Raw genomic sequence first — 24509 nt, 5'->3', positions numbered from 1 at the left:
CACATCGATGTATATATTCGAGCGGATTTACAGGGAATCTGTTAAGGTTCACCGGCCACAAAGATTTGTGGCCATAAGTACAAAAGATGCATGACTAAGAGGCTTCGCTAATATAAATCACGCAAGGCTTCTAGAATGTAATTGAGAGGCTTTACTGAAGATAATCCTCTCACGCTTGCTAATTGAATATACTAGAGCAATGTTGATCGAGACCGAGGCAGCCATGAATGACGTCATGAATTTAAAATATAGGTTAATCACCTCTACCAAACCTTCAAACATGCCTCACCGACATCAGCATGGCTCGTATAGCATTTGGCTGCGCAACTCGTAAATGCCATCGATGAGTGGAGCTAGAATAACATTGACACTTGCTTGGAGCCAATCAAATCAGATGTACCGGAAGCCGAGGTACTGATCACTAATCCCTCTCAGATCTTGTCTACTGGTATACAATGAAACTTGCCCGACCATTTGTCAGCCCTGGAGGTATAGTCGTGGTATATCAGGCTCGTAGACCGACAATGGGAAGTTGTTGCTTCAGACTTGTCTACATCGATTCAATTCAATTCACTTCATTCCTTGCCTCGTCTTAGAAAATGTCTCTTGTTCTGATTACCGGTGCTACCGGTTTCATCGGCTCCCAGGTGGTCTGGGATGTACTGAAAGCTGGCTATCGCGTGCGCTTGGTCGTCCGTCGTGCTGAGCAGGCGACCAAGCTCGAGCGGATTTACGACCGCTACTCAAAGGAGTTAGAGTTTGCTGTCGTTCCCGACTTGACAATTGATGGATGCTTCGACAAGCCACTACAGGGAGCGGATTATGCCTTGCACCTGGCCTCTCCATTGCCTGGTGCCGGGGATGATCTCTTAAGCCCTGCTGTACGAGGAACTGTTTCGATCCTGCATTCTGCGCTCAAGGTGCCAAGCATCCAGAAAGTTGTCGTGACTGCCTCGGCGTTATCAATCATTCCGTTGGGGCCAACTAGAGATGGATTGATTGTCAAAGGTATGGCTCTCTTCCGATGAGATGTCTCGAGCCCTGATCCCACTGATACGTTTGGCGGTAGAAACGACGGATGTTGAAGATGTCGACCCAGCCCAGGTTGCTTCGTGGAACCCATTGGAACAGTATCATGCCAGCAAGATCGCGTCTTACAAAGCGACGCTGGACTTTGTGCGTGACCAACATCCCAAATTTGATGTGGTTACTCTGCATCCGGTCTTTGTCTTCGGCCACAATCACGCACAGGAATCAGCCGATCAGCTGGGCGGCACTTGTGGCATGCTGTACCAGGCAATCACAGCGGGGAAGCTATTCGCCAGTCAGTACCGGGGTGTTCATGTTCACGATGTTTCTGCTGCGCATGTAAAGGTTTTGGATAGCTCTATACAGGGACTGCAGTCATTTTTGTTGGCCGCACCACCGAGATCATGGGCAGATGTTGAGGCTTTTGTTCGTCAACATTATCCTGATCTGCCCATCGGTATCCAGGCCCGAGAAGGACCAAGCTATGTGCTCGACACATCAAAGGCCGAGAGAGAGCTGGGGTTGACATGGAAGGGAATGGAAGAACAAGTGAGCGATGTGATTAACCAGCAGTTGGCTTTTAAATGAGCGTCCGTCTTGGTGCATGTTTGGTGGGGAAGATGTATGCGAGTGAAGAAAGTGATTTCGAAGTAGTGGATATTTAATGATTATAAATGCAGCTTTTGCTCCTGAGGTTTAATGAAAAGTGTGCAACCCGTAAGTTTGTTGCGCAGTTTACAATATTGAGTGCAGTGCGGGGTAACCTACCTTTGGCCAGATTACTCAGCCGACGTACATTTCTTGCAAGATGACAACAATTCACCAGTATCTGAGCCACACAGCTCTAGAATCTCCAAGAATACTTAACCCGCATCACATATTTGGTGGGAGACAGCAACGGACAAATCCAAATTTGAGAGGTTGCATGGTGGTATTTGACGTGAAAAAGATTGGTTTGACGCGACCCCACTATAGTGTCACATCGGCCATTTCCCGCCTGCTCTTTCTCCACATCCACGCTGACTTGCCCTTTTGATTCAAGCTTCTCTTCTGTAATTCTTGAACATTATCTTGGCATCTTGATGTAGTCAATTTTTTAGCAACATGCATCCAGCTGGGATTGCTTCATCCGGCCAATACGCATTCTTGGGAGGCCCACGGGCCTGCCGATCTCCTGCATCGAAAAGGCAGGGATCTCCAGGGACAACGGCCGGAGTCTCTACTTTCCATTCTCGTGGTCATCAACATTTCTCTCATTGGTGTTAGGGTCGTCTGTCAACGGGGTTGACACTTTCCACACAGCCGGTTTTTGTTCGCTCTGCGCGATGCAGGTGGGTATGATAGTCCGTCGGAGGATGCAGGTGCAATGAGGCCTTCTCCATCCATGCATTCCAGGCAGGCACGTGGGAGGACCATGGAGGCACAGCAGCAATTCCTCGATCCGCGACGGGTCGCCTTGAAGGATAAATAGCAAGACATATTCCTTCCATGTTGGTCTCACTGTCACAGCCATCATTAGACATTAGACATCATGCATTCTAGTGCCCTTATCGGCCTTCTGGCCTTTGCGGCTGCTGCCTCGGCCTTGCCCGGTGCCTCCTCACGGCACGCCCACTCGCACTCATCCATCGGCAACCTGAAAGACAAGGTTAAGAATGTTGTGGTGCTGGTCATGGAGAACCGCTCCGTCGACAACCTTCTTGGTGGACAGACGATCAAGGGACTCGAGAACCCTATCAACAACGGTCCCTTCTGCAACCCTTACAACGTGAGCAACCCAGCCGAGGGCACTGTTTGCAGCGCGGCGTGGGACTATGACTCGGTCACCGACGACCCTGACCACGCGGTGTACGGCAACAACATCGAGTTCTACGGGACGTTCACGCCGGACAATGAGGCTATCGCATCGGGCGCATTGACTCCTAGCCAACAGGGCTTTGTGCACGAGCAACTGCGGATATACGGTGCCAAAGCCAACCGCACCCAGCTATCCACCCAGGTTATGAACTACTACACCGAGAACCAGGTGCCAGTTCTCACCGAGCTGGTGCAGAACTATGTTGTTTTCAATCACTGGCACTCCGATATCCCAGGTGTAAGTCAACCAATGCGGCAGATGTAATACAGCAATGCTAACTCGCCTGCAGCCTACCGATCCCAACCGGGCGGCTTTGACCTCGGGAACCTCCTACGGCCACGGGAGCAATGACGATGCTTTTACCGTACACGCTTTTCCTCAACGATCCATCTTCCAGCAGCTGAGTGAGACAAATCACACCTGGATCAACTACTACGATACCGCGGGCGGCACGGGTCCGGACGCCGAGTTCTACGACTGGACCGACACTGCCAACCGCACCAACCAGGTCCAGCCCTTGGAGCAGTTCTATACGGACGCGGCGGCAGGCGAGCTTGCCGAGTTCACCTATCTGAACCCATCGTGCTGCGGAGTGGGCACCAACTCGATGCACCCCAGTGGACTCATCTCAGATGGAGAGAAGCTGATCAAGAAGGTCTATGAGGCTCTGCGTAATGGCCCGCAGTGGTCAGACACGTTGTTCATCCTCAGTTTCGACGAGACCGGTGGCTTCCACGACCATGTGCCTCCTCCTCTGGCTCCTGCGCCAGACAACCTGACCTATACCGCTACCACCCCTAGCGGCGAGGAATACACCTTCCCCTTCAACCGCCTGGGCGGCCGTATCCCAACCTTACTGATCTCCCCGTGGGTGGGCAAGGGATACGTGGAGCAGAAGGGTACAGACGTTGAGGGTGAGACAGTGTCGTACTCCGCTTCGTCGATCCTACGTACTCTCGGCTATCTCTGGGACTTTGAGCCTTTTACTCCTCGTGTCGAGTATGCGCCTTCCTTCGACCATTTGATTCAGTGGCGGGCTCGCAACGACACTCCTGCCACCTTGCCCGAGCCGGTGCCCTTCCGCAAGTAATTATACTGTGTACAGGGGAACGATTACGATAAGCCATGACTGCATGACTGTGAGTTGATCATCGATAGAGACATTAAAAATAAACCATTGCACGCTTACATTCCGAAATGATCCATAACATATCATAAAACCATCCTATTAGAACCACATCAACCCCAAGAGAATCAAGCCCTGGCACTAACTAAAGCGCTGCCTTCCCGCCCGCCTTCCCCTCTCCCTCCTCAGCAAACGCCCCCTCATACTCCACCGCCCGGTTCTCCCTCGCCCAAACCTTCTCCTCCTCACTCCGGTACGGCGGCGGAATCATCCCATTTATCTTCCACAGCCGCCGCTCCGTTTCCTCCACGTGATACTCCACATCATACCCTTTATCCAGCACATGCTCCTTGAAGACCTTGTCAAGCCAATTGGTCGTGTGACGATACGCGGCGTCGCTGTTCGGCTGCACGACCGCGATATGCGTGACGACCGCCCGTACAAACGGCCTCTTGGCGTTGGTAGCCACACGACCTCCCACGTAGACATCCTCCGGCTTGAGTTCGTGGAATTGGATGACCACGTAGAAGGCGGGAAGGCCGATGGAGGTGTATCGCTTGGTGATATCGGTTGCGACGCTGGATTTCGCTTCCGGGGTGAATGTCCCGGGGGGAGAGTAGATCTGCCAGAGAGGCATTTTCGTATTCGGTTTGGCTGGGTTCTTGAGGTGGATGAATCGGCTCGATCTGGCTTGTTTGAGTGTGGATGGGTATAATTCGGGTGATGAAATAGTTCGGCTGGAGAATGGGATCGGGCTGGGGGATCGATAAGCTCACCACCCTCATGTGAGATGGGGTCATTTATCTGATGGAGGTGTTCGTGGCTGACGACTCTTGAGTCCATTATTGGCATTTAGACTGATATGTAAGATTAGTGATCGACACCGATCAAAGCCGTTGGTGGAGTGGTGATTGGCGCGGAGTTAGTGATTAGTGAACCGGTCCGTCGGGGTCACCCCGTCTCCAGCGGGATGATTAGTGAACTGATGTAAGTAGGTCGCACAAAGACTTCAGATGGCTTCAACACCACAAAGATGGTGGTATTTAATAGCACACATGGCTGGTAAGGTCCACTAACCGACTCAGAACTCATTGCCATCAAACTGCTATCAAGATGACTGCCCCCCTCGTCTTCATCACCGGCGCGACCGGCTTCATCGGCTCCCAGGTCGTCCTCGCGACCCTGCGGGCGGGATACCGGGTGCGCCTGTCCATCCGCCACGCCTCCCAGGAGGCCCCACTGCGCGCCCGCTACCCCGACTTCAGTCCCCAGCAGATTGAGACCTGCATCATCCCCGACATCACCCCGCGCGACGCCTTCACGCCCGCCCTCGATGGCGTCGACCACATCTTCCACCTAGCCTCGCCCATGCCCGGCCGCGGATCCGACCTGCAGGCCGACTACATCGACCCGGCCGTCAAGGGCACCGAGTCGATCCTCTACTCCGCGTTAGCGTTCCCGCAGATCCAGAAGGTGGTGGTGATGTCTTCCGTGCTGGCGTTGACGCCCCTGAATGCCCTCCGCGAGAAGGAGGTTTACGTGACGGGTACGTTTGTCCCATTCCACCCCCAAATTCCATCCTTCCTAACCCCACCCCCGCTCAAATTCCGGAAGAAAGCAAAAGCTAACGAAAACAGACAACACCCACGAGACCATCGCGATCGACCTCCCCGACCCAATCCCGGAAGGGTTCTCAGGCCACGGCCTGAAATACAGCGCCTCCAAGGTCGCCGCCCACGACGCGACCCGCCGCTTCCTGGCCACCCAGCACCCAACATTCACGCTGATCACCTTCCACCCGACCTTCGTGCTGGGCGAGAGTCTCATCCAGACGACCCCGGAGGAGATCGGGGGCATGAACGCCTTCTTCTGGAACACGCTGCAGGCCGAGAAGCCCGGGATGGCGAACGCGTGGGTCGACGTGCGGGACGTGGCGGAGGCGCACGTGCGGGCGTTGCAGCGGGAGGTGGCCCCGGGCACGGAAGTGCTGCTGTCGGCGCCGACGCCGGGGTCGTGGGAGCGGGTGGCCGAGCTGGTGCGCAGGCAGTATTCCGAGGTGGGGTGTCGGTTGCAGGGGCCGTTTGAGCGAGGGTGGACGGTGGATACGCGGACGGCGGAGCGGGTGCTTGGGATGGAGTGGCGGGGCCAGGATGAGATTGTGGAGGCGGTGCTGGGGCAGCAGTTGGCGTTCAGGGGGACAGCTTCAGCTGCTTTGTAGGTGTTGCTTAATGGGATCGTGGTCTGGTGTTTGATTCGGTGTATACAATAATGATATGTGCTTCGTGTATTGTAATCTACGGGCAGAAACTGCTTTTACGGACAATGAATTGTATCGCAGAAAGTATGATGAGTTAAGATCTATATTCAAACACTATTGTTGTGCAAACCGAATTCCGTGTCATTCTTGGTCCTAGAACTTCCTCCCCCCTCCCCCCCCCCGAGTTCGCTTCATCCACACGCATTTCACTGCGACAGTGTGAAGTCAGACGGAGCTTATCTCCATCATTAGCTTGATGGACTTCGCATATGCCAGAGAATCTCTCACCTTAGTGCTAGCTCCGCCTGTCCGATGAGGATAGTGGAACCTCTTGTCCCGGGTTATAGTTTGATGTCATTTCGCGCTCAGATTTGACTAGTCGTGGACCTGCGCGTGACGATTCTTGGCTGCTGGAACTGGACCGCTTCTTGAGAAGGAAAGGGAGCAAAAGGCACATGATGTCAAAAGGTTGGTAGGATGATTGATGTCGTTGTATCTCAGATCTGGGTGAATTATATGATTAAGACAGAATTTGGAGCAGTGGAGGTGCTTGTAAAGAGAGGATTGCTGTCGATGCAGAAGAAGTGGGAGGTTGTTCTGTGGATGGTTTGTTCGTGTAATTGTAGCCCCTTGGATAGACACTTATATATTCGAATGATCAGTCTACAGACCACTCGTATAGCACAGTCATTAGTCCTATATCGTTGCTCCCTGACTGATTACCGAATGGGGTAATCAAGGCGATACCGAAGGGGCCGGCACTCTGATTGGTTGGTTGGCGTCAGTACAGCGAAGCGCCCGTGTTGTCAGCCTCATCGCAACAAGAGTGGGTCTGTGCTGACACCCAAGCCGTGGAAGCTGAAGCTTAGTCTGAGGTAGTTCCGGCAAGCAGATTGAACGTTTCAGCCTGGAGGCCGACCGTCCCGTCTGTTGGGGCGCAGCGTTCGCGCCCTTCTGCAGTCAGCGGGCCCCGGCCGCGGAGGACTCGCCGCTTGCCCAATGCGGTAATCTACTCGGTGGACGGCCGCTCCGCGACCACGTGGAGAGGAAGTTTGGGTTGTGCGTACAGACCGATATCTTCAAGGGATTATCTCACAAGAAAGTCAAGGGCGGTCGGGGCAGCGATTACACTCTCAGGGTGGTAGAGTACCTGTTCATCGTGATAGTATGCCTACCCTGCAGCAAGCCTTGCTGACAGTTGTGAAGGTTCCGTCTTTCACTTCCAGACAAGTGTCTACAGTGGTAAATCACTCTCGTGAAGCGCTACAGGCAGCTTCGCAACTCGAGGAAGGCTTGTTCCAGGATGCCCAATGGTGATCCATCATATGCATGTGTCGCTAAACAAGTGGTCTGATTGGCTTTCTGAAAGTAGTCACATGACTGGAGCTTTTCTTTACCGACAGAAGGAAGAGTGTTGAAGGCCTGAAGATTCAGGCTGTGGATCTATACACGCAAAATCACTTTTCGAATTGTGTATATGATTGACTCAAAGATGCTTGAAATGTACTTGAAAAACATTATGCAAGGCACACGGATATTCTTCAAAAGGTACATAAGCAGGTTATTGGAAAACGTATTCGAAAAGGTGTAAATAAGGGCCTGGGCGCACTAGGGAGCTTGAAGAACAATTCTGACCAGCGGGAGTCACCCGCGAGATAAATCCTCGTTGAGTTAAGACAGGAGTGAATCAGATCAATTGGATTTGAGAACAGCAAGTCTATAAAATCAATATGGTACATTATCGACAAAAAAATCAGACGCATGCCGCAGACAAGCAAGCGAATCAGAGATAACTTAATACTATCTTTGGTCATGGAAGCGTCGCATGTTCAACCTTTACTGACGTTCCTCGTCTGCACGCCTACAAGCACCATCGAGAAGACTGTAAACGCTTCTGGCAAAAAGACCAAGAGCACACGCACTGCCAAACTTCCAGTGCTGGAGCTGAGGTCTTTCCGCTGCGTGCACACCGCGATCAACTGATATATAGCCCGAATTCCCACGAAGAACAGCGCCAGAAACGAGCCTTGTACAAGCTAACAACCGACATGCATTAGTAAGGAATCCAGCTAAGCGAAAAGAGATACACACCGTAGTGCCAGCATGAAACGAGAAGGCATCCTTCCGTCGCTGCGATGGCAAGAGCAGGAAACACGCCCAGATCACCTCCAAACCCCAAACCAATACCATCAATCCGGTGCCTGTCTTCCAGTGGTCGAGACTGTCCGGCTTGGGATGGCCTTCATAGACGTTCAAGGCACCCACAATGGCAAGCGCAAGAGCTGTTGCCATCAACCCTGTGGCCAGAATGACCACCGCCCAGCCGACCCGTTGTCTCCCGGGGTTGCGGTAGGCTCGTCTGTTTCGGGGAACTGTGAGCTCATGACTGATCCGTGGATGATGAGGAATGCTCACGCTTCATGGAGGAGACCATCGATTGCTAGGATGAGCGGCGAAATGCCCACGCCCACGATGATATTCGCGGCGAGGCTCTGGTTATCGTGTACTCCTATCGCACCTCCCACGATACGAGCGATACAGAAGACGCTCAGATAATACCATGCCAAGAGTCCACCTGAGCGACGCGTCCAGACAATGTAAAGGACCAAAGGCAAGAGCACCAGGTAAAGGACCAGATCGGCTACAAAGATGGCGTTCATCGTGCTTGACAACGAAAAGTATTCGTGGAGAATATGCTGTGAAGGAAGGTCTGGCTCGAAGTCTGGGCTATAATTGATTGTGAACAGAGGTGGTATTTAAATTCGACGGCCAGCAGCTTTATCATCCCCAGGTACAAATCACTTGAGGCGGCCCGCTGAAGTATCAGCCCCTTCTTGTCATCACTCGCAACTACCATGTCGGGAATACATTGCGGGGGCTCCATCTGCACTCAGGGCTTTGTGGCTTGGACACCTGGAAGCTCGCTACCAGTGCATCATCGTGCGGGTGTTTTGCTGGCTATAAAGCTTGATCAGCGACAATTTGGTTCATCAGCAAAGTGTAAATCACAGCCACGTTCATCTCAGGACCTCCATAGATGTGGTTGGTCAGAATTAGTTCATGGACTTGACAAGGGCTCAGAAGTTTGAGGGTAGATAAAACCCAGCACGATGGCTGCCTAGCCAAAGTCGGCGTGGCCGGTCAGTGTAGAATGTACAATTAAGTCCGTTGTTTAGTTACAAGGCTGAGTGCAAGAGTGGGAGGGTGCGCCCAGTTGCAATCCAAGAAAAGCTTAGCGTTCGTCGTGTCCAGAAGTCAGCACTAGTCCTAATTCGGAAACCACTTCGATATCTCCCAATTTGGAAGGAGCGCTGACTGCCTGCGGCCCCGCGGCGGGGAGAGCGGCGATCACGGGCACGTCGACTCTTTTTCTCTCGATCCTCGCATCTCCATCTTCTTTTGTCAGCCGTCCTCCATCTTCCTGAACTTGCATCGGGTATAAGACTTGCCAAGTCTCTTTCACAGGTTGTCGTGCGGATTGCTCACTTAGGAAACCACTTCGGTTTCGCCATGGTCTACCGTGGGAAACCCAGTGCAGCCTGTTCCTCGTGTCGGGCCCGCCGGCTTAAGGTATACCTTCCATAATCATCCTCTCTACCGGAGCTAAGAGATTTGTAGTGCGATCAGAAACGCCCCTCGTGTTCCTCCTGTCTGCGAGCCAAGCGGATCTGCACTGGATACCGCGATGTAGCCGCTCTTAGTTTCCACGATCAGACTGCCGAAGTGGTCGAGAAGGCCAATCGTCGTCCCCAACCGCAATCAGAATACAACGTATCACCTTGTGCAAATGCGTCCGAGATTGCATTATCTTCCGACGAAAGTGCTTATGATCTTTTCGCACTGCAGCCCGTGTCTGTACCAATAGTCGATCAAGGCATTCCTTATGTCCTGACCTACCATGTCGGATCGGCTCCTCGTTCGGTGTCTGGGCACCTGTCGTTCCTACCCTCCATAATGCAGCAGGAGCCGAGTCCTGCTGTCATGGCGTCCATAAATGCGATGGGACTGGCAGCACTAGGTAACATCCACGGCAGTCCTCACCTTATCCGCGCGGCACGGCAGCAGTATACTATCGCGCTATCGGAGACCAATACTGCCCTGCAAGATACCATCACTGCCAAGTCTGATGCCACACTCGCCGCGGTTCTTGTCTTGGGACTGTACGAGGTGCGCCCTCCACCTTTATGTCGAATCCATATTGTCGCTTGCTGACCTTGATCCCAGATCATAACGTGCCAGAGCCATTCTTTGATGGTGCGCTGGGCAGATCACATTGAAGGTGCGATGGCTCTTATTAAGCTACGCGGCTCAGAGCAGCTACGAAGCCCGGTTGGACTCGAACTATTCACACAGTTGCGCGGCCAATACGTGAGTCTATTCCTTCCGTGAGCTACCGATTATGATTTTGATGATTAACCAACCGTGCAGACTTTGAGTAATCTATACCGGAAGAAGGCGACTCCAGCATGGCTGATGGTCCTGTCGGAGGAGACAGTCGCCATGCGGGGACCACACCAGTCTTCTATGGAACCATTCTTCAAGTATCTGGCCAAGGTCAGCGAGCTGTGCGCACAAGTGGGTCGTAAAGCGAAGACCCCCCATGAAACTATTCAAGAGGCACTGCAATTGGATGCTATGCTGGCTGCGTGGGCCCTGACCGTCGGTCCGAGCTGGCAGTACTCGGTGCTCGACGCCGCAGTCGCCGGTGACAACAAGCCTTCTGAGCAGCATATTTACGGCGATTACTACCATGAGTATCCTGAGATTGGCATCGCTGTCATGTGGAACACGTACAGATTGACGCGGATCGTTATTCATGAGGTGATCTCTGCTGTCTGCGAGCGACTGTGGAGGCGATCGAGAGGCAACAACAACGAACTCTGGGCGACCATTCGCCAGAGCGCTGCAGTTACCCGTCAGCTAGCGGAGGAAGTATGCGCCGGTGTCCCTTATTTCTTCGGCTCGGCTCGCTCTAACAAGTCGCTAATTGAGGCATCCGGATTGATCCGTCTACACTGGACGCTATTTGTTGCTTCCGACTGTGTTGGAAGCACGCCCCGCATGAAAGCCTGGATTACGAGTCGCTTGAAAGAGATCGGTCGACGAACAGGAGTTCAACAGGCACTGTCTATGACAAATTACTTGCTTGGAGACGTGTCTCTCAACTGGATGAAGCAAGAACTGCAGGCTATTGACAATTTTCAGGAGCATCCTCAAGGTGACGTTCCATCTGAACCTAGATTGCTCGTGAATGTGAGAGAGATGAAAAAACACCAGTCGAAGCTGAACCAGTGAACGCCGGATCATTGGAAGATTTGTTAAAACCTGGCGTCGGGCAAACCGCAGTCGACATGACCTGTATCAGTGCAGCGCTGATCTGGCTAAGAATTCTTATCGCTGTTTATCGGTGTTGAGCTATGGATGACCACTTCGGGTTATTGATAAGCTCGACTGGGCCCCTGGTTGGAGGAGACCAGCCGTGCGGGGAAATCGGCCATCTTCCCCGCCCCTACTTAAAATCGTATCTTCCTGCCACTTCATCCCAACGCATCACAAGCATGGAGAAGTATTTTCTAAATCATTATATCCTGGAGCGGGAACGAGCGAAGCCGCTGCATCGTCAACGATGGCTGCGTGCAGTAATGGGTCTCATTCTTGTTGGAATGGGCATCTATTCCCTCTTCTGGGTACGATCCCCAGTATGGTCCCAAGAATTCGTTCTGACCGACAAATAGAGCTTCATTGGTATGACACGAATGCAACCAGCCGCGCGCACCACCCCACTGGACGATTTCGAGACCTGCTCGATTGACAATTTCCGTGGAACGGGATACCCCTTCCTTGACACCGCTGTTCCAATGACGGTGGAAGACTTCGAAGATCGCCGTGACCGCTTGGCGCAGGCCCTGGTGGCCGACGGTGTGGATGCTTTTGTGGTTGAGCCGGGATACACATTCAAATACTACGCCAACATTAGCCAGCCTGAGTGGGAGGTTTGGGAGGTATGTGCCATGAACCTTGAATGCTGCCATGTGTTTGCGGTCCGCTAAAACCTTAAAGCCAGAAGAGCGCCCTTTCCTGCTCGTGGTGCAACCTGAGCATCTTCCCTCGGGCAAAGTCAAAGCCAAGTCGTCGTTCCTCTGTCCGTCGTTCGAAGCGGAGCGGGCGCGACTCCTGGGGATGCCGTTCGCTGAGGCGATCGATATCATCCCCTGGGAAGAACACTGGAATCCGTATGAGACGCTCAAAACTGCCGAGACATTCTCGCGCCTTCGGGGCACACCGCGTCTAATGGTCGATGAAGAGATGCGGGATTTCATTCAGCGTGGGCTCGGTCGGGCCGGGTTCCACGTGGTTGGTCTCCAGGGCGAGGTGGAGCGGGTGCGACAGATCAAATCGGAGAAGGAGATTGGAATCCTGAGAGCAGTAAATACAGGAACAGTGGAGGCAGTCCGGCAAATGAGAAAGTGTGAGTAGGAGAGTGGATTCAATCTTGCCACAGAACCCAAAAGCTAAGTCGACACAGGTCTGTCTCCTGGGCTGACCGAAAGCGAGATCGCACGCGTATTGGATAAGACTCTCCTTTGCGCGGGATTGGAACCATTTTTCGACATTGTGTTATTTGGTATGGGATCAAGAACACCAATGGAAACGTGGACTTGGGTTGACGACTGCGATAGACGAGAATGCCGCAAATCCTCATGGTGGAACCAATGGGTCAAAGGTGCTGGACGCGGAGACGTTTGTCTTGATAGATGTTGGGTTCGTATTCAGCTCCGCAATGCGGGGATTTGGTCTAACAGTCTCAGGGCCCATTTGATGGGTTATTCGTCTGACATCTGTCGCACATTCTTTCCTCCGTTCCTGGAACGACCGGCATCTGATGCTGCTGTACCAGATTGGATGAAAGAGAAACTCGATGTAAACTCCCCTCACTCTTCCTTACTCTTTTGATTGCATGACACTAACCATAACAGGTCTGGGATATCGTTTTCGAAGCGCAAACCAAGTCTATCGACCAATTTATCGTCAATGCCACGGCGGCTAGTGTGGATATTGCCGCTCGTACTGTCATCAGTGCAGCGGGATACGGCGATGCGTTTACTCACCGCGTCGGACACGGGATTGGCATTAAGGGTAAGTTCAACTTCCCCGCATGCAGCGTGCGGAGACTAACATCCACAGCGCATGAGAGTCCATACCTCAACAAGGGCAACCATGAGACGGTCCTCCGAGCGGGGATGACCTTCACCTCCGAGCCGGGTGTGTACCTGGTGGACAAGTTTGGAGTCCGCCACGAGGACATCTTTCTAGTGCGGGAGAATGATACTGCGGAATTGTTGACAGGACAGCGAGCCATCGGTCCATGGGATCCATGAGAAGATCGACAGGACAGGTGACGGGCCACGGCGGGTGTGCGATGCTGTTGTTGGTCAATTGCGGTGGTGCTGGGGCTGCTGCATTGATTTTGCCACTGAAATGGTAAAGGGGGTGCTCGGGTTGTTGCAGTGGATTCTTGGCTCGCTTCCTTCTGCTCAGTAGGGATAGACCATCGGGAGGCCTGAAGTTAATTGAGGTCGTTGCCACGGATGGATATTTTGTCAGTGTCTCGAAGTAGAGGCGGAATAGCATGCCTGTTAAATTATCTAGGTATGCAGCATATCTCTACGGTGGGTAACCGGTGATTTCACTTTACAGTGCCACTCTGTTGTGTGAGTAAGCTGGCTCATACTTGTACGTTGTTGGTGCCTAGTATATCAGGCGTGAGAAGGGCCGCCCGAAAATACGGCTAACCACTTTTGTGTGGAACATTGATTACATAATGCTTGGCGCACAAAAAGTTTGCGTCCTCCAGGATGAATCGACTAGAATCTGAATGCTCTGCAGAAGTGGTAGAGATAGAGGTATAGGACTGGACGGTAGAGCAGAAACTAGCTTTGATCTGAGTGCTGACCAGAAGTCAGTTCTGTGGATGAAGCTCAGGACTATGTTTTGCCAAGCATCGCTTGACTCTTGTGCTGCAACCTCCCTCCGAAATGCTGCGCTGTCAGATCCACGTTGAATTCTGGTGACCACTTGTTTTGTTGTCCCAGCAAGTCCAAAATTGGGCTGTCAAACAGGCAGCCCTGAGCGCAGCTGTGGGAGTCCGAACGCGGAGGGAGATCGGGGTCTGCAGAAAGGGAGGGGACTGGACAGGTATCGATCGGCGACGATCGGTCGGCAAAAAGCAAGCTAAAAGATTAGGCCGGCCCTAGCAGGGTTAGGTCCCTTTGCCCCGGATTTTTGTCAAACGCACCCCACAATTTTAGGAAGAAGAGAGTGTTGCACGCACGTCTTTCCGAGCTGGCTGGCTGGCCGGGCCATGGATCGTGGACTGGTCACCTGAGCGGAGAGTCCCTCCCGGGGAATTTCTGCATCTGCACCTCCGCACGTTTGCGTCTCTCGTCAGTTCACCTCATTTTTTTATTACTTGCCATATTACCATGCGCTGAACTGACCGCAGCAACCAAGTTGCCTTGAGAATGGACAGTCGCAAGCAGAAGAGCTTCGAGCTCCGCGTCTCTGCCTGACCCTCCCACCCTCCCAAACCATGGCCAACGACTCCGCGCCCATCGAGGGCATCGCCGGCCACTACACCGGCGACAGCTTAGCCCTCCAAGCGACGCTGGCGACCCTGCTCGGTTGCGCCCTGTACAGCGCCTTCGAACTCGTGCTGCTCATCTTCGTGACCTTCCACCACTACGCGGGGCTCTACTTCTGGAGTCTCCTGATCTCGACCAGCCTGGGCATCGTGCCGCAGTCGCTGGGCCTCCTCCTCAAATACTTCGATCTGGCGCCGATCTACCTGTCAGTCACGCTGACGACCTTCGGGTGGGCGACCATGGTGACGGGCCAGTCGGTGGTGCTGTACTCGCGGCTGCACCTGGTGGTGCGCAACGTGGTCGTCCTGCGCAGCGTGCTGACGATGATCGTCGTCGACGCGGTGATCATCCAGATCCCGCACATCGTCTTCTCCTACGGGGTCATCGCCGACGACTCCGGGAGCCGCTACATGCGCATGTACACCATCTGGGAGAAGTTGCAGATGACCGTCTTCTTCACGCAGGAGGTCATCATCTCCGCCATATTCCTCGTCCAGACCGTCCGCCTGCTCACCCTCTACCCCAACCGCAGCAAGCGCCGCTCCCTCATCATGTACCAGCTGCTGGGCATCAACGCCGCCATCATCCTCATGGACATCTCCCTGCTCGTGCTCGAGTACCTCAATATCTACATCATCCAGGTCTCGCTCAAGACCTTCTTCTACACCATCAAGTTGAAGCTGGAGTTCGCGGTGTTGTCGCGGTTGGTCTCGTTCGTGAACTATGAGCCCGAGCAGGACTCGGCGATGACAGTGCTGAGTTAGGGCTGTCGGGAGACCATCGGTTCTGGTAATCGATGACAAACATAATGCAGATATCAATAATGGGTAGTCACGGTGTCAGTAGCTGGGGCCTTCAAAGCCTCATGGCTCAGTTCGGGCCGGTCGGGTTCAAGACGACCCCGATGCCCAGCTGCGTGGACTTGCCGTATGCTGCTATTCTAAGCTAGGATGGGCATCTACTATGAATGCGTTAGGAGAATGCCTTTTTCCGACGATGAGTCAAGTGCCGCTTGATGGTGACATTACTCACCACTCACTCGTATCACACGAGGTCACCACGAGATTGAAACCGCGAATCAGAAAGCCCGGTGATGGGCGTCCGACATCAGACTACAAAATGCCCTCCATGACCGGATACCAGCCGGTAGGACAGCTCAAGGTGGCGAGTCGACCATCACAACCAGGTGTTGAGCACCTGCAGAATCAGATCCAAGTTCAGTGCATTGAATATTGGATCCTTTTTCATGAAAACGCCCCGTAGGGGTGTGGAGACCATGGCACCTGGGAGCGATCAGGGATTTGGACTCGCGTGTGCCTGAGGCAACATGATCCACCCAAGAAGGGTTGGATGTCTCGTGGCTATCAACCTTACAAGGGGAGAAAGCAATGCTGAGAGTCCTTTGTATAAGGTTCGGAGATAATGAAGTATAAACCGTGTACATAGCTGAGATAGTCTTCATATATCAAGAGAAAGGATAGACCTCCTGCTTCTGACAAAGACTGTAACTCTGTGTGAACTCCACCTCAAAATTTTCATCCCCAGAGCAACCTCGCGAATGAACCCTGCTCACAGCATCCCTCGTAAAAAGCCCACGAGCAATATGAATACCGTAACCATAAAACCCAACAAGATAGACTTCCTGTTCCTCCGACAGCCTATCATCCTTCCCCACACCAAGGTTCTGCGCGAGCTGACCGAGCATCACACTGAGAGTCTCCCGAAGAAAGTCATCCCATGTTTGGCCAATGCACCCCTGCTCCACAAGCTTAGATCATCACCAGCCCTTATCAGGTAGGAGTGGTTAAAGTCACATACGCCAGTATAAGAGATGATCGGGAGACTCCTCCACCGAGGACCGACAGTAACCTCGCCCTCCGACCTGGCGCTGTACTGTGTACCGCCAATCACGTATCTCATTTTCGAGGCGTAAGTCGAGAACCTTTGCGGTCGGTCGCAGGGATCAGGAAAATGAGATCCCATCCATCTATACATCTCACGAGCTGCTCACCGGACTTCGGGGTCTTGCTTGCGCACGCCGTCCAGGCTCGCATACACGGTCTTCATCAACATCCTCAGAACTATGCCTTGAGACCGGGTGAATGCTAGGTGATCGTGTGCATCCTTGACTTCCCAGTTCTTCAGGGCCAACGTGATACCCGCACTCGGGTTTAGGGCACTCTCGATTCTTCTTTCATCCTGCAGGTAGAGCGGGATCGGATGGTCGAATGGTAAGAGAAGAGTTCGTCGAACAGCATCGACGACGTCAGGTCCTCGTCGGGCTAGCTGTCTAAGCAGTCTTCCTGTGCAATCTTGGTGTGTCTAAAGACCCAGGGAGTCAAGGTTTCTACGTCCCTCTCTGAAGGTATACGTCAGTGATGTCTTTTTCATCGCCAGATTGTAGCGCCACAACCCCCTGGAGTCCGTGTACCTTCACGTCCGACGTCTACCAATCGAGGAATCAAGGTATCGAGAGAGACGATCCTGGAGAGGATAGTCGCCGACATGCCAGATCCGATGGGCTGGTAACCCACTTCTAATCTAGATGGGATTAGGATTCTACCTGGTTAATTGTGTACTGGTGGGTCCTAACGGGCACCAAAAGACGGTCACAGAGCCAAGCATTGACGCGACCGAGCGTCCCAGGATTGACTGTCTGCGGGCGCAATGCTTAGGGAAGACTGTATACTTGCTTTCTATTTTCTTATCTAAACGCTCGCCTGCTATAAAGACCGCATACTCTGCAGCATGAGAAGGGCAATCAGTCTACATTCTGATCACAGTCAAACTTGAACTGATGTTCAGCATCGTGCGGGAGGGAGGGCGCCGTCGAACCGATGGTACACGGGACTACCTGCACTAGAGGTTCGCCATTTAGAATATGGGTATGACAAGCTCATTCTGGTTGCGCGAGCAGCTTCCAGAATAACTCCAATGTGTATTTCAACTACCTCCGGAAGATCTCTACCTTACAAGAGAGCTCTCGGGCGAACGAATCAAACGAATGTCACGAGAAACTCGATGCGAATCCGAAGAGACGCCTGAAAATGCACCATCATGACTAGCAAGCAAACATCTTCGTCGTGCTAACATTTATTCGACTCCACTCCTTCCCCCTTACCAATGATTCCAAGAACCGACTCGGCCAATACACATGATACAGCATGAAGAACGGCACCGGGTCCCAGGCCGTGTAGGTCCCATCCCGCCAGTGCACGAGATGCTGCCACAGCGTCTCCAGCCCACTCTTGACCTCTTCCACACTTCCCTCTCCCGAAAAAAGAGTGAGGGCTGGAATGAGCAGGAGAGTAACAAGATCATGCCCGATCCAGTAGTAGCTACGCGTGGGCTTCGCCGGCACCACCAGGGGCTTACGCAGGCTCAGCTCCGACTCGAAGCAGGACAGGTACGCCTCCGCCATGGCTGGCGTCTCCCGGAAAAGGACCACTGCCGTGTGCGCACGTGGGTTACATTCAATCGGGTAGAGTTTTGCATTCTGCCCTTCACCCTCGACCAGGAAATCGAAGCTCAGATGTCCCGTAAATTCCTCGCCGCCCTCCTCCGCGACGCGCTTGGTGAATTCGAGCATCTTCGTGTTCAGGGGCGACTCCACAGGGAGCGGGGCGTAGTGCATCAGCAGGTCGGAGGAGGGACAGGAGACGAAGGCCTTGACCTCTCCGCGGACGACGAGGGAGTGTGTGCAGTACTCTGGGCCGGTGATGTACTGCTGGAGGATGTAAGGGTTGGACGGGGAGATGTTCAGCATCGACAGGTAGGAAGCGGTGGCCTTGGGTCCCGCGGACAAGGGGAGCAGCGTCATCATCTGGGCTCTGGCCTTGTCGTCGACCCCGATCGGTTTCAGGATGAACCTCGTGCTCCCTCCCTTGGGCTTCTCGGTGCCGTTGCGTGAGGTGGACTTGGTGAGAATGTCCTCGACCTGCGCGGCGGATGTACAGCGATGGGACTCCGGGACCAGCAGTCCGATGCTCTGGATGTACTCGATAAAGGCGTCCTTCTCGTGCAACTTGTTTACCACGTCACTGTCGAACTGCACCGCGTGAAATTGCTTCCCCCTTTCCTTCTGCGCCGATCGCATGACTTCGCCATCTTCGATCGCGCCGAGGACGCTGCTGCAGCTGATCCATAGGTGCACGTTCTCTCTTCTGATCAGATCCAGCAGCGAGTCAACGTATGGCTTCGTATTCGCGCCTTGTGGTGAGCTCAGACGGTAGAACTGAGCGATCGCTCGGGAAAAGCGGCCTGGCGACGTGAATGGGATGGGTTCCGTGTCGGCGGCGATGATGCGGTGCGGGGTGTGCTTTGCGAGAAGACGGGCGATCGTCAGACCCTTGGTCATGGATATCCCCGTCACGAGAATGGTTTTGCGGCGGGAGGTCGTGTGTAATTGTGGCCGCGTGGCTTCATCTGTACAGAGGTAAAAATAGAGAAAAGAAGCAAGAGTGATAGTCGCAGAAATCGGGAGGCAAAGAACACTGAGGAGGATGAGGAGGATGTTCTTCGGCTCGTGGCGGTAGAAAATCGCCATAGTGGGAAGGTGGCTAGGCAGGTTGGCCGCGTGCGGAAGAGGACTCGATGCGAGGGTAGCGGATGGGGTTCCTTCATATACTTTCTTCTACTACTTGGGATACACTCAGCAGACCTTGCTACGGAACATAAACATAACGTCATCGTGACTCTTATGAATTCGATGGCTGTTCGATGGCCGCGACCGGTGCAACGCGAGGTATTTAGGGACCCTACGGATAATATCTCCGGAAGACACAGAACACGCACTGAACATCGCTTTCATTCCTATTGCAGTACGTGAACTATTGCTTTTCTTCGCCTACGCATCGTGTAATCTCCACACCGTCCTATACCGACATCAGTGCATGGTCCTCAATTTGGGAAAATGTGGTCTTACCGGCACACCAGTGGGCTCAAAACTGTGGACCAACCGGCTCTCGTATACCAGATCCGGATTGCCGGGACTCTGGTTGAACTTCATCTCCCCATACCTCTTCTGATATTGATTCACGGTCTTTCCTGGGAGACTCTCGCTCTTGACCGCCGCTCCCAATTTCCGCCTCTTCTCCTCCACACTGTCCCGGACGTACTCCAGGTACGGTGGATTTCCAGGCTTGATGACATTGTCAGCAGCCAGGACAGAGCCCGGGGTGATTAGCTTCAGCTCCTCGCACAGCTTCAAATCTGTCGTGTATGCCGGCTTGTAGTGATCCAAGAACATCAAATCGATGTGTCTGAGCAGACCCTGGGCGTGCAGGCGCGCGATGGAGGCATCGCTGGAGCCGACGACCACTTTCACCACGTCCGAGAGACCAGCCAGATCAACCAGCGACATGATCACCGCCGCAAACTCTGGGTTCATTTCCAGACTGTAGTATCGTTGGCCCCCGGCTTTCCGCACTGCGTTGCCGAACAGCACGCAGGAGTAGCCAACATAACCACCGAGTTCAACCTGTGCAAAAATCAGTACAATTAATTCTCGCTGCCGGTCGCACCATCGACATACCATGACTTTAGGCTTGACCTCTGCGATGAGATCGCAAACAATTCGCCCCTTATCCTCTCCCACGTTCATGAGGTACTTCTTCGTGCGCCCATACTCGTCGATCGCCTGGAGCACCTTCTCCGGGGAGCCGCGAATGTTTTCCAGGTCTGGGTGCGAGTACACAAAATGGAGGAGCTCGATCTCGCGACCGTCGTCGAAGAACCCCGTTCCCTCCTCCTGCGGTGCGTATGCTTTGGCCTGGTCAAATTTAGTCATTTTCGCGGTGTCTTGATGAGCCATGATTGTACCCGGTGATCGTGCGCCTATATGGGAAATCTCTCCACAACATCTGGATCCAAGCTGTCGATGGTGTTGTAATCAACGGGATAAACTTAGTGTGCTGTGCACGTTGCAACCAAGGAGAAAATTGCCAAGCCAGCCGGATGGGGGCAGGGTCTCAGTCCGCAAACAGGGAAAACCAGGGAACCTCGGGTCATGGACTGTCGCCGGGAGACTGCAAGGGGTAAAAGCCGGACATTCCAGGCTCTCCTCCGGTGGCCGGAATCTGCCCCGGGCGGGGTGAGAGAGGGGGGAGGTGGTAGAAAGCAGGGCGGAGGGGGGAGGGGGGATCGGCATGGGCCCCGATCAATCGATCAGCCCTCCCGATCGTGGTTACCAAGTCTTGACGTGAGGGGAATTACATTGACTCTGTTGTCGTCAATGACTCCCGGAAATCATCAAGCTTATCAAGGTTAGATCTACAGGTCCCCCCTGGTGGTGTAACCTTATCGCTGCAGAAGCGGACGCTAAGGCCGGAAGCGGCGTCAACTCTTGCGGCAATTGGCTTAGCGGGCCCGCTTTTCAACGACGATGTCATGCATACCTATGAGACTCCAAGCTTGACTTGGTCCGAACAGTCCCATCCCCCGAGTGAACCCGATCGATCGATGCTCCCTCATTGGATTTGGTGTCTGTTCGAGGTTGGTACGCTCGGTTGACGTGATCGTGGTCTGGTCGCAAGCAGAGGGCCAGTCCGAGGACAACGTGTTCCATCCGGCAAGCTGAGTGGCAGGTAACCAATCGTTATATATCCCAGAACCTCCGTGTCAATTTCTGGACATTAATCAACTTCTCTCAACTCCTCTTTCTCGGTTGTGCTTCATTCAACACTGCTGCAACCATGTCCGACCTCAAGGCTACGGTCTCCGAGACCAAGAACGGCTTCCACGTCGAGGGCTACGAGAAGATCGAGTACGATTTCACCTTCCTCGATGGCGTGTTCGATCCCCAGAACACTCAGTTGGCCGGCCTCTATGAGCGCTGGGGTCGTTGCTTGGCCATCATGGACAAGAACATCTACGATCTCTACGGGGAGCAGATGCAGAAGTACTTTGACCACCACGGTCTGGAGCTGAAGATCCACCAGACCATGATTGGCGAGAAGGCCAAGTCATTGGAGACTTTTACTGAGATTGTCGACTCGATGACCGACTTCGGGATCATCCGAAAGGAGCCTGTATTGGTTGTGGTATGTTCGATCCCACATTTTGGACATTATAACGCAGTTACTTATTGACGATCAACAGGGTGGAGGATTAGTCACCGATGTTGCCGGGTAAGAATCACCACCAACTCACAAACAGGACCTAATGGCTAATGCGCCCATACAGATTCGCCTGTGCCGCCTACCGCCGCAACACGAACTACGTCCGCATCCCCACCACGGTGATCGGCCTCATCGATGCCAGCGTCAGCATCAAGGTGGCCGTCAACTACGGCAACTACAAAAACCGGTTGGGCGCCTACCACGCGCCGATGCATACCTTCCTGGACTTCGGATTCCTGCGCACGCTGCCCGAGGCGCAGGTGCGCAACGGGTTCGCGGAGCTGATCAAGATCTCGAGCTGTGCGCACCTGCGCACGTTCGATTTGCTGGACGAGTTCTGCGAGCGGCTGATAGCGACCAAGTTCGGGCGGTCGCAGGACGAGACGGGCGAGGTGCGCAAGGCCGCCGACGAGATCAACCGCAACGGCATCTTCGAGATGCTGAAGCTCGAGTCGCCCAACTTGCATGAGATCGGGCTTGACCGGGTCATTGCGTACGGGCACACTTGGTCGCCATTACACGAGGTGAGAATCTCCTTGAAGCCTGGCGAAGCTCGCAGGAAGAGAGTGTTTGACTAACATTGTGCTCTTGCAGCTGGCACCTCCCGTCCCCCTTCGCCACGGACACGCCATCTCTATCGACATGGCCTACTCGGCCACATTGGCCAACATCCGGGGTCTGCTCAGCGACGCCGAGCACCGGAGATTGCTGAACCTGTTCTCCCGCGCGGGGCTGTCCATGGACCACGATCTCTTCAACGAGGAGATCCTCGACAAAGCCACGCAGGCGATCCTCAAGACGCGGGACGGCTTGCTGCGCGCCGCCGTGCCCTGCCCGCTGGGCAGCTGCAAGTTTCTGAACGACGTCACCAACGAGGAGATGTTCGCCGCGCTGCGTCGGCACAAGGAGTTGATGAAGGAGTACCCGCGGCAGGGGGCGGGGATCGAGGCCTACGTTGACGCCAGTGACACGGGCTATACGATCAATAACCAGCCGGTGGATCCGCAGATTCACGCGCAGCAGAAGATGGTCGACGGCGAGAAGAAAACCAATGGTGTTGTCGCCGATGGGAAGAGGATCAATGGCGTGGTCGACGAGAAGAAGAACGTGTTCAGCGACGGCGTGATGAACGGGTTCCGTCAGATCGCGGCCAACGGATACCCCAATGGGCTGCGCAATTAGAGGGGCGTTTTTTTTAGAGAGGCAGGAGTTTGGGAAGTAGGCCGTTCTGTGCATGATAAACATAAACCATTGTTAGGGAAATGAGGTGTTGCTTAATGAAATGAACTATATAGGTCAAATACGATATGTACCTAATGCAGCAATTTTCTGCTCGGTTGATTAGCATGATTGTAATCAGTTTTCTCGGACAACGGTTCGTAGTAGCTATCCAGCGTAGAAACCTCAGCCTGCGATGAGTTTGGTATCATGCATCTGCATATCTCTTATATCTTGAAGCGCGCCGCACAAGCCCACAGCAAACAACCACCGCCCCCCCAAGAAAAGCCCCCGCCCACGCGCTCCACCCACGACTCCCACCTACTTATACGCCTGGATCGCACTCGCAAACGCCGCGGCAATCTGATCCAACACCAACGGCGCCAACGCCGCATACGTCGCCGACAACTTCTCCTGCACGGCCTTGCCCAACTGACTCGACAAGAAACTCAACTGCTCGAGATCCCACTCTACCAGGAAGCTCAGCGACGCCACGCCCAGCAGCCCGTCATCGAACTCGGACTTCTTGGCGACCAGGTTGGCGAGTGTGGATGCGATGGTGGGCTCGAGCGCGACGAACGCCTGCGCCACGCTCAGGGACTCCGCGTCGGAGAAATTGGCCGATCGCTTGGCGGTCACGATTGCCGCCTTCAGGTCGACTTCCAGCTGGATGGTCTCGGCTTGGATGTGCAGGGCGCTGAGCGAGCCCTCGAGGCCGCCGGGGTAGGCGCTCACCGTCGTGTTTAGAGTGGTGAGTTGCGTGGAAATGGTGGTTACGGCGGCCAGGACGGACGAGGCGTCGCGTTTGGTGAGCTGAGGTTGCGAGGAGGCTGGGGTTGCGGTGGCCAAGAGGGGGGAGAGGAGGAGGGTGAGGAGGAGGACGATGGAGAGGGTGAGTTTCAGCATGTTGGTTGGTGGTGCTGGCCTTTTTGTGGAGGGTTGCACTTGAGGTGGGAAGAGTAGAGGATGTGAAGCGTGAAGCGTGAAGTGTGCTTCACACGCACGAACGAAGTTGTCAAGACCCTTATATTTAGGGCAATGGTGTCATCGTCTAGCTCATGTATTATACCCCTCTTTTATCGACAGACAGGGATCTTTCAAGGGTTCGCATCCCAGTGCCTCAGCTCGAGCAGAAACCCACCACTTCGGACATGAATTGCCACTTTCACCCGAGCAGCACCTCATGCAGAACCGGAACCCTCGTCTCTCATCTTCTCGAACGGGTACCTTTCCCGTCTTTGCCTATTGCCGATCGCAGGGC

General features: G+C 53.8%; 11 protein-coding genes across 11 annotated transcripts; 7 read left to right on the top strand and 4 right to left on the bottom strand.

Annotated features, from left to right (window-relative positions):
- Positions 1 to 599: 599 nt before the first annotated feature.
- ASPACDRAFT_44976 (uncharacterized protein) lies at positions 600 to 1617 on the top strand (the record flags this gene model as incomplete). Its single annotated transcript, XM_020201526.1, has 2 exons — positions 600 to 1008; positions 1070 to 1617. 2 exons carry the CDS (start codon positions 600 to 602, stop codon positions 1615 to 1617), a joined length of 957 nt encoding a protein of 318 aa, XP_020054806.1.
- Positions 1618 to 2560: 943 nt separating this feature from the next.
- ASPACDRAFT_1903423 (phosphoesterase superfamily protein) lies at positions 2561 to 4071 on the top strand (the record flags this gene model as incomplete). Its single annotated transcript, XM_020198791.1, has 2 exons — positions 2561 to 3124; positions 3177 to 4071. 2 exons carry the CDS (start codon positions 2561 to 2563, stop codon positions 3975 to 3977), a joined length of 1365 nt encoding a protein of 454 aa, XP_020054805.1. The 3' UTR covers positions 3978 to 4071.
- Positions 4072 to 4158: 87 nt separating this feature from the next.
- On the bottom strand, positions 4159 to 4650 carry ASPACDRAFT_44974 (tautomerase family protein; the record flags this gene model as incomplete). Its single annotated transcript, XM_020201525.1, has 1 exon — positions 4159 to 4650. One exon carries the CDS (start codon positions 4648 to 4650, stop codon positions 4159 to 4161), a length of 492 nt encoding a protein of 163 aa, XP_020054804.1.
- A 476-nt stretch (positions 4651 to 5126) lies between these two features.
- On the top strand, positions 5127 to 6272 carry ASPACDRAFT_1889641 (uncharacterized protein; the record flags this gene model as incomplete). The annotated part of the gene is made up of 2 exons (XM_020198538.1): positions 5127 to 5559; positions 5651 to 6272. The coding sequence occupies 2 exons, from the start codon at positions 5127 to 5129 to the stop codon at positions 6229 to 6231; spliced, it is 1014 nt and encodes a 337-aa protein (XP_020054803.1). The 3' UTR covers positions 6232 to 6272.
- Positions 6273 to 8078: 1806 nt separating this feature from the next.
- Positions 8079 to 9417, bottom strand: ASPACDRAFT_122258 (uncharacterized protein). The gene is made up of 3 exons (XM_020196517.1): positions 8686 to 9417; positions 8362 to 8629; positions 8079 to 8306 (listed from the first exon to the last, which is right to left on the bottom strand). Exons 1-3 carry the CDS (start codon positions 8928 to 8930, stop codon positions 8100 to 8102), a joined length of 720 nt encoding a protein of 239 aa, XP_020054802.1. The 5' UTR covers positions 8931 to 9417; the 3' UTR covers positions 8079 to 8099.
- Positions 9418 to 9780: 363 nt separating this feature from the next.
- On the top strand, positions 9781 to 11565 carry ASPACDRAFT_44971 (Zn(II)2Cys6 transcription factor; the record flags this gene model as incomplete). The annotated part of the gene is made up of 4 exons (XM_020201524.1): positions 9781 to 9840; positions 9889 to 10437; positions 10495 to 10638; positions 10699 to 11565. 4 exons carry the CDS (start codon positions 9781 to 9783, stop codon positions 11563 to 11565), a joined length of 1620 nt encoding a protein of 539 aa, XP_020054801.1.
- Positions 11566 to 11912: 347 nt separating this feature from the next.
- ASPACDRAFT_44970 (uncharacterized protein) lies at positions 11913 to 13649 on the top strand (the record flags this gene model as incomplete). The annotated part of the gene is made up of 8 exons (XM_020201523.1): positions 11913 to 11957; positions 12006 to 12272; positions 12331 to 12739; positions 12797 to 12895; positions 12951 to 13032; positions 13080 to 13191; positions 13248 to 13407; positions 13456 to 13649. The coding sequence occupies 8 exons, from the start codon at positions 11913 to 11915 to the stop codon at positions 13647 to 13649; spliced, it is 1368 nt and encodes a 455-aa protein (XP_020054800.1).
- Positions 13650 to 14860: 1211 nt separating this feature from the next.
- On the top strand, positions 14861 to 15765 carry ASPACDRAFT_1857717 (uncharacterized protein; the record flags this gene model as incomplete). Its single annotated transcript, XM_020197565.1, has 1 exon — positions 14861 to 15765. The coding sequence occupies one exon, from the start codon at positions 14861 to 14863 to the stop codon at positions 15674 to 15676; it is 816 nt and encodes a 271-aa protein (XP_020054799.1). The 3' UTR covers positions 15677 to 15765.
- Positions 15766 to 17973: 2208 nt separating this feature from the next.
- ASPACDRAFT_31348 (uncharacterized protein) lies at positions 17974 to 20724 on the bottom strand (the record flags this gene model as incomplete). The annotated part of the gene is made up of 3 exons (XM_020199805.1): positions 17974 to 19545; positions 19837 to 20391; positions 20446 to 20724. The coding sequence occupies 3 exons, from the start codon at positions 20722 to 20724 to the stop codon at positions 17974 to 17976; spliced, it is 2406 nt and encodes an 801-aa protein (XP_020054798.1).
- An 880-nt stretch (positions 20725 to 21604) lies between these two features.
- On the top strand, positions 21605 to 23255 carry ASPACDRAFT_1881852 (sedoheptulose 7-phosphate cyclase; the record flags this gene model as incomplete). Its single annotated transcript, XM_020198262.1, has 4 exons — positions 21605 to 21952; positions 22011 to 22039; positions 22095 to 22554; positions 22625 to 23255. 4 exons carry the CDS (start codon positions 21605 to 21607, stop codon positions 23210 to 23212), a joined length of 1425 nt encoding a protein of 474 aa, XP_020054797.1. The 3' UTR covers positions 23213 to 23255.
- Positions 23256 to 23569: 314 nt separating this feature from the next.
- Positions 23570 to 24154, bottom strand: ASPACDRAFT_61968 (cell wall mannoprotein 1 family protein; the record flags this gene model as incomplete). The annotated part of the gene is made up of 1 exon (XM_020203733.1): positions 23570 to 24154. One exon carries the CDS (start codon positions 24152 to 24154, stop codon positions 23570 to 23572), a length of 585 nt encoding a protein of 194 aa, XP_020054796.1.
- Positions 24155 to 24509: the final 355 nt, after the last annotated feature.

The sequence above is a fragment of the Aspergillus aculeatus genome, assembly GCF_001890905.1.
Source record: "Aspergillus aculeatus ATCC 16872 unplaced genomic scaffold ASPACscaffold_11, whole genome shotgun sequence".
Taxonomy (NCBI): domain Eukaryota; kingdom Fungi; phylum Ascomycota; class Eurotiomycetes; order Eurotiales; family Aspergillaceae; genus Aspergillus; species Aspergillus aculeatus.
This window is presented reverse-complemented; position numbering and strand designations above follow the sequence as displayed.

Coding starts and splice junctions, on each gene's coding strand:
- ASPACDRAFT_122258 (XM_020196517.1), bottom strand. CDS start 8,930: ATGAACGCCATCTTTGTAGCCGATCTGGTCCTTTACCTGGTGCTCTTG. Junction 8,630..8,685: donor GATGGTCTCCTCCATGAAGC/GTGAGCATTCCT, acceptor TCCCCGAAACAG/ACGAGCCTACCGCAACCCCG. Junction 8,307..8,361: donor CGTTTCATGCTGGCACTACG/GTGTGTATCTCT, acceptor GTCGGTTGTTAG/CTTGTACAAGGCTCGTTTCT.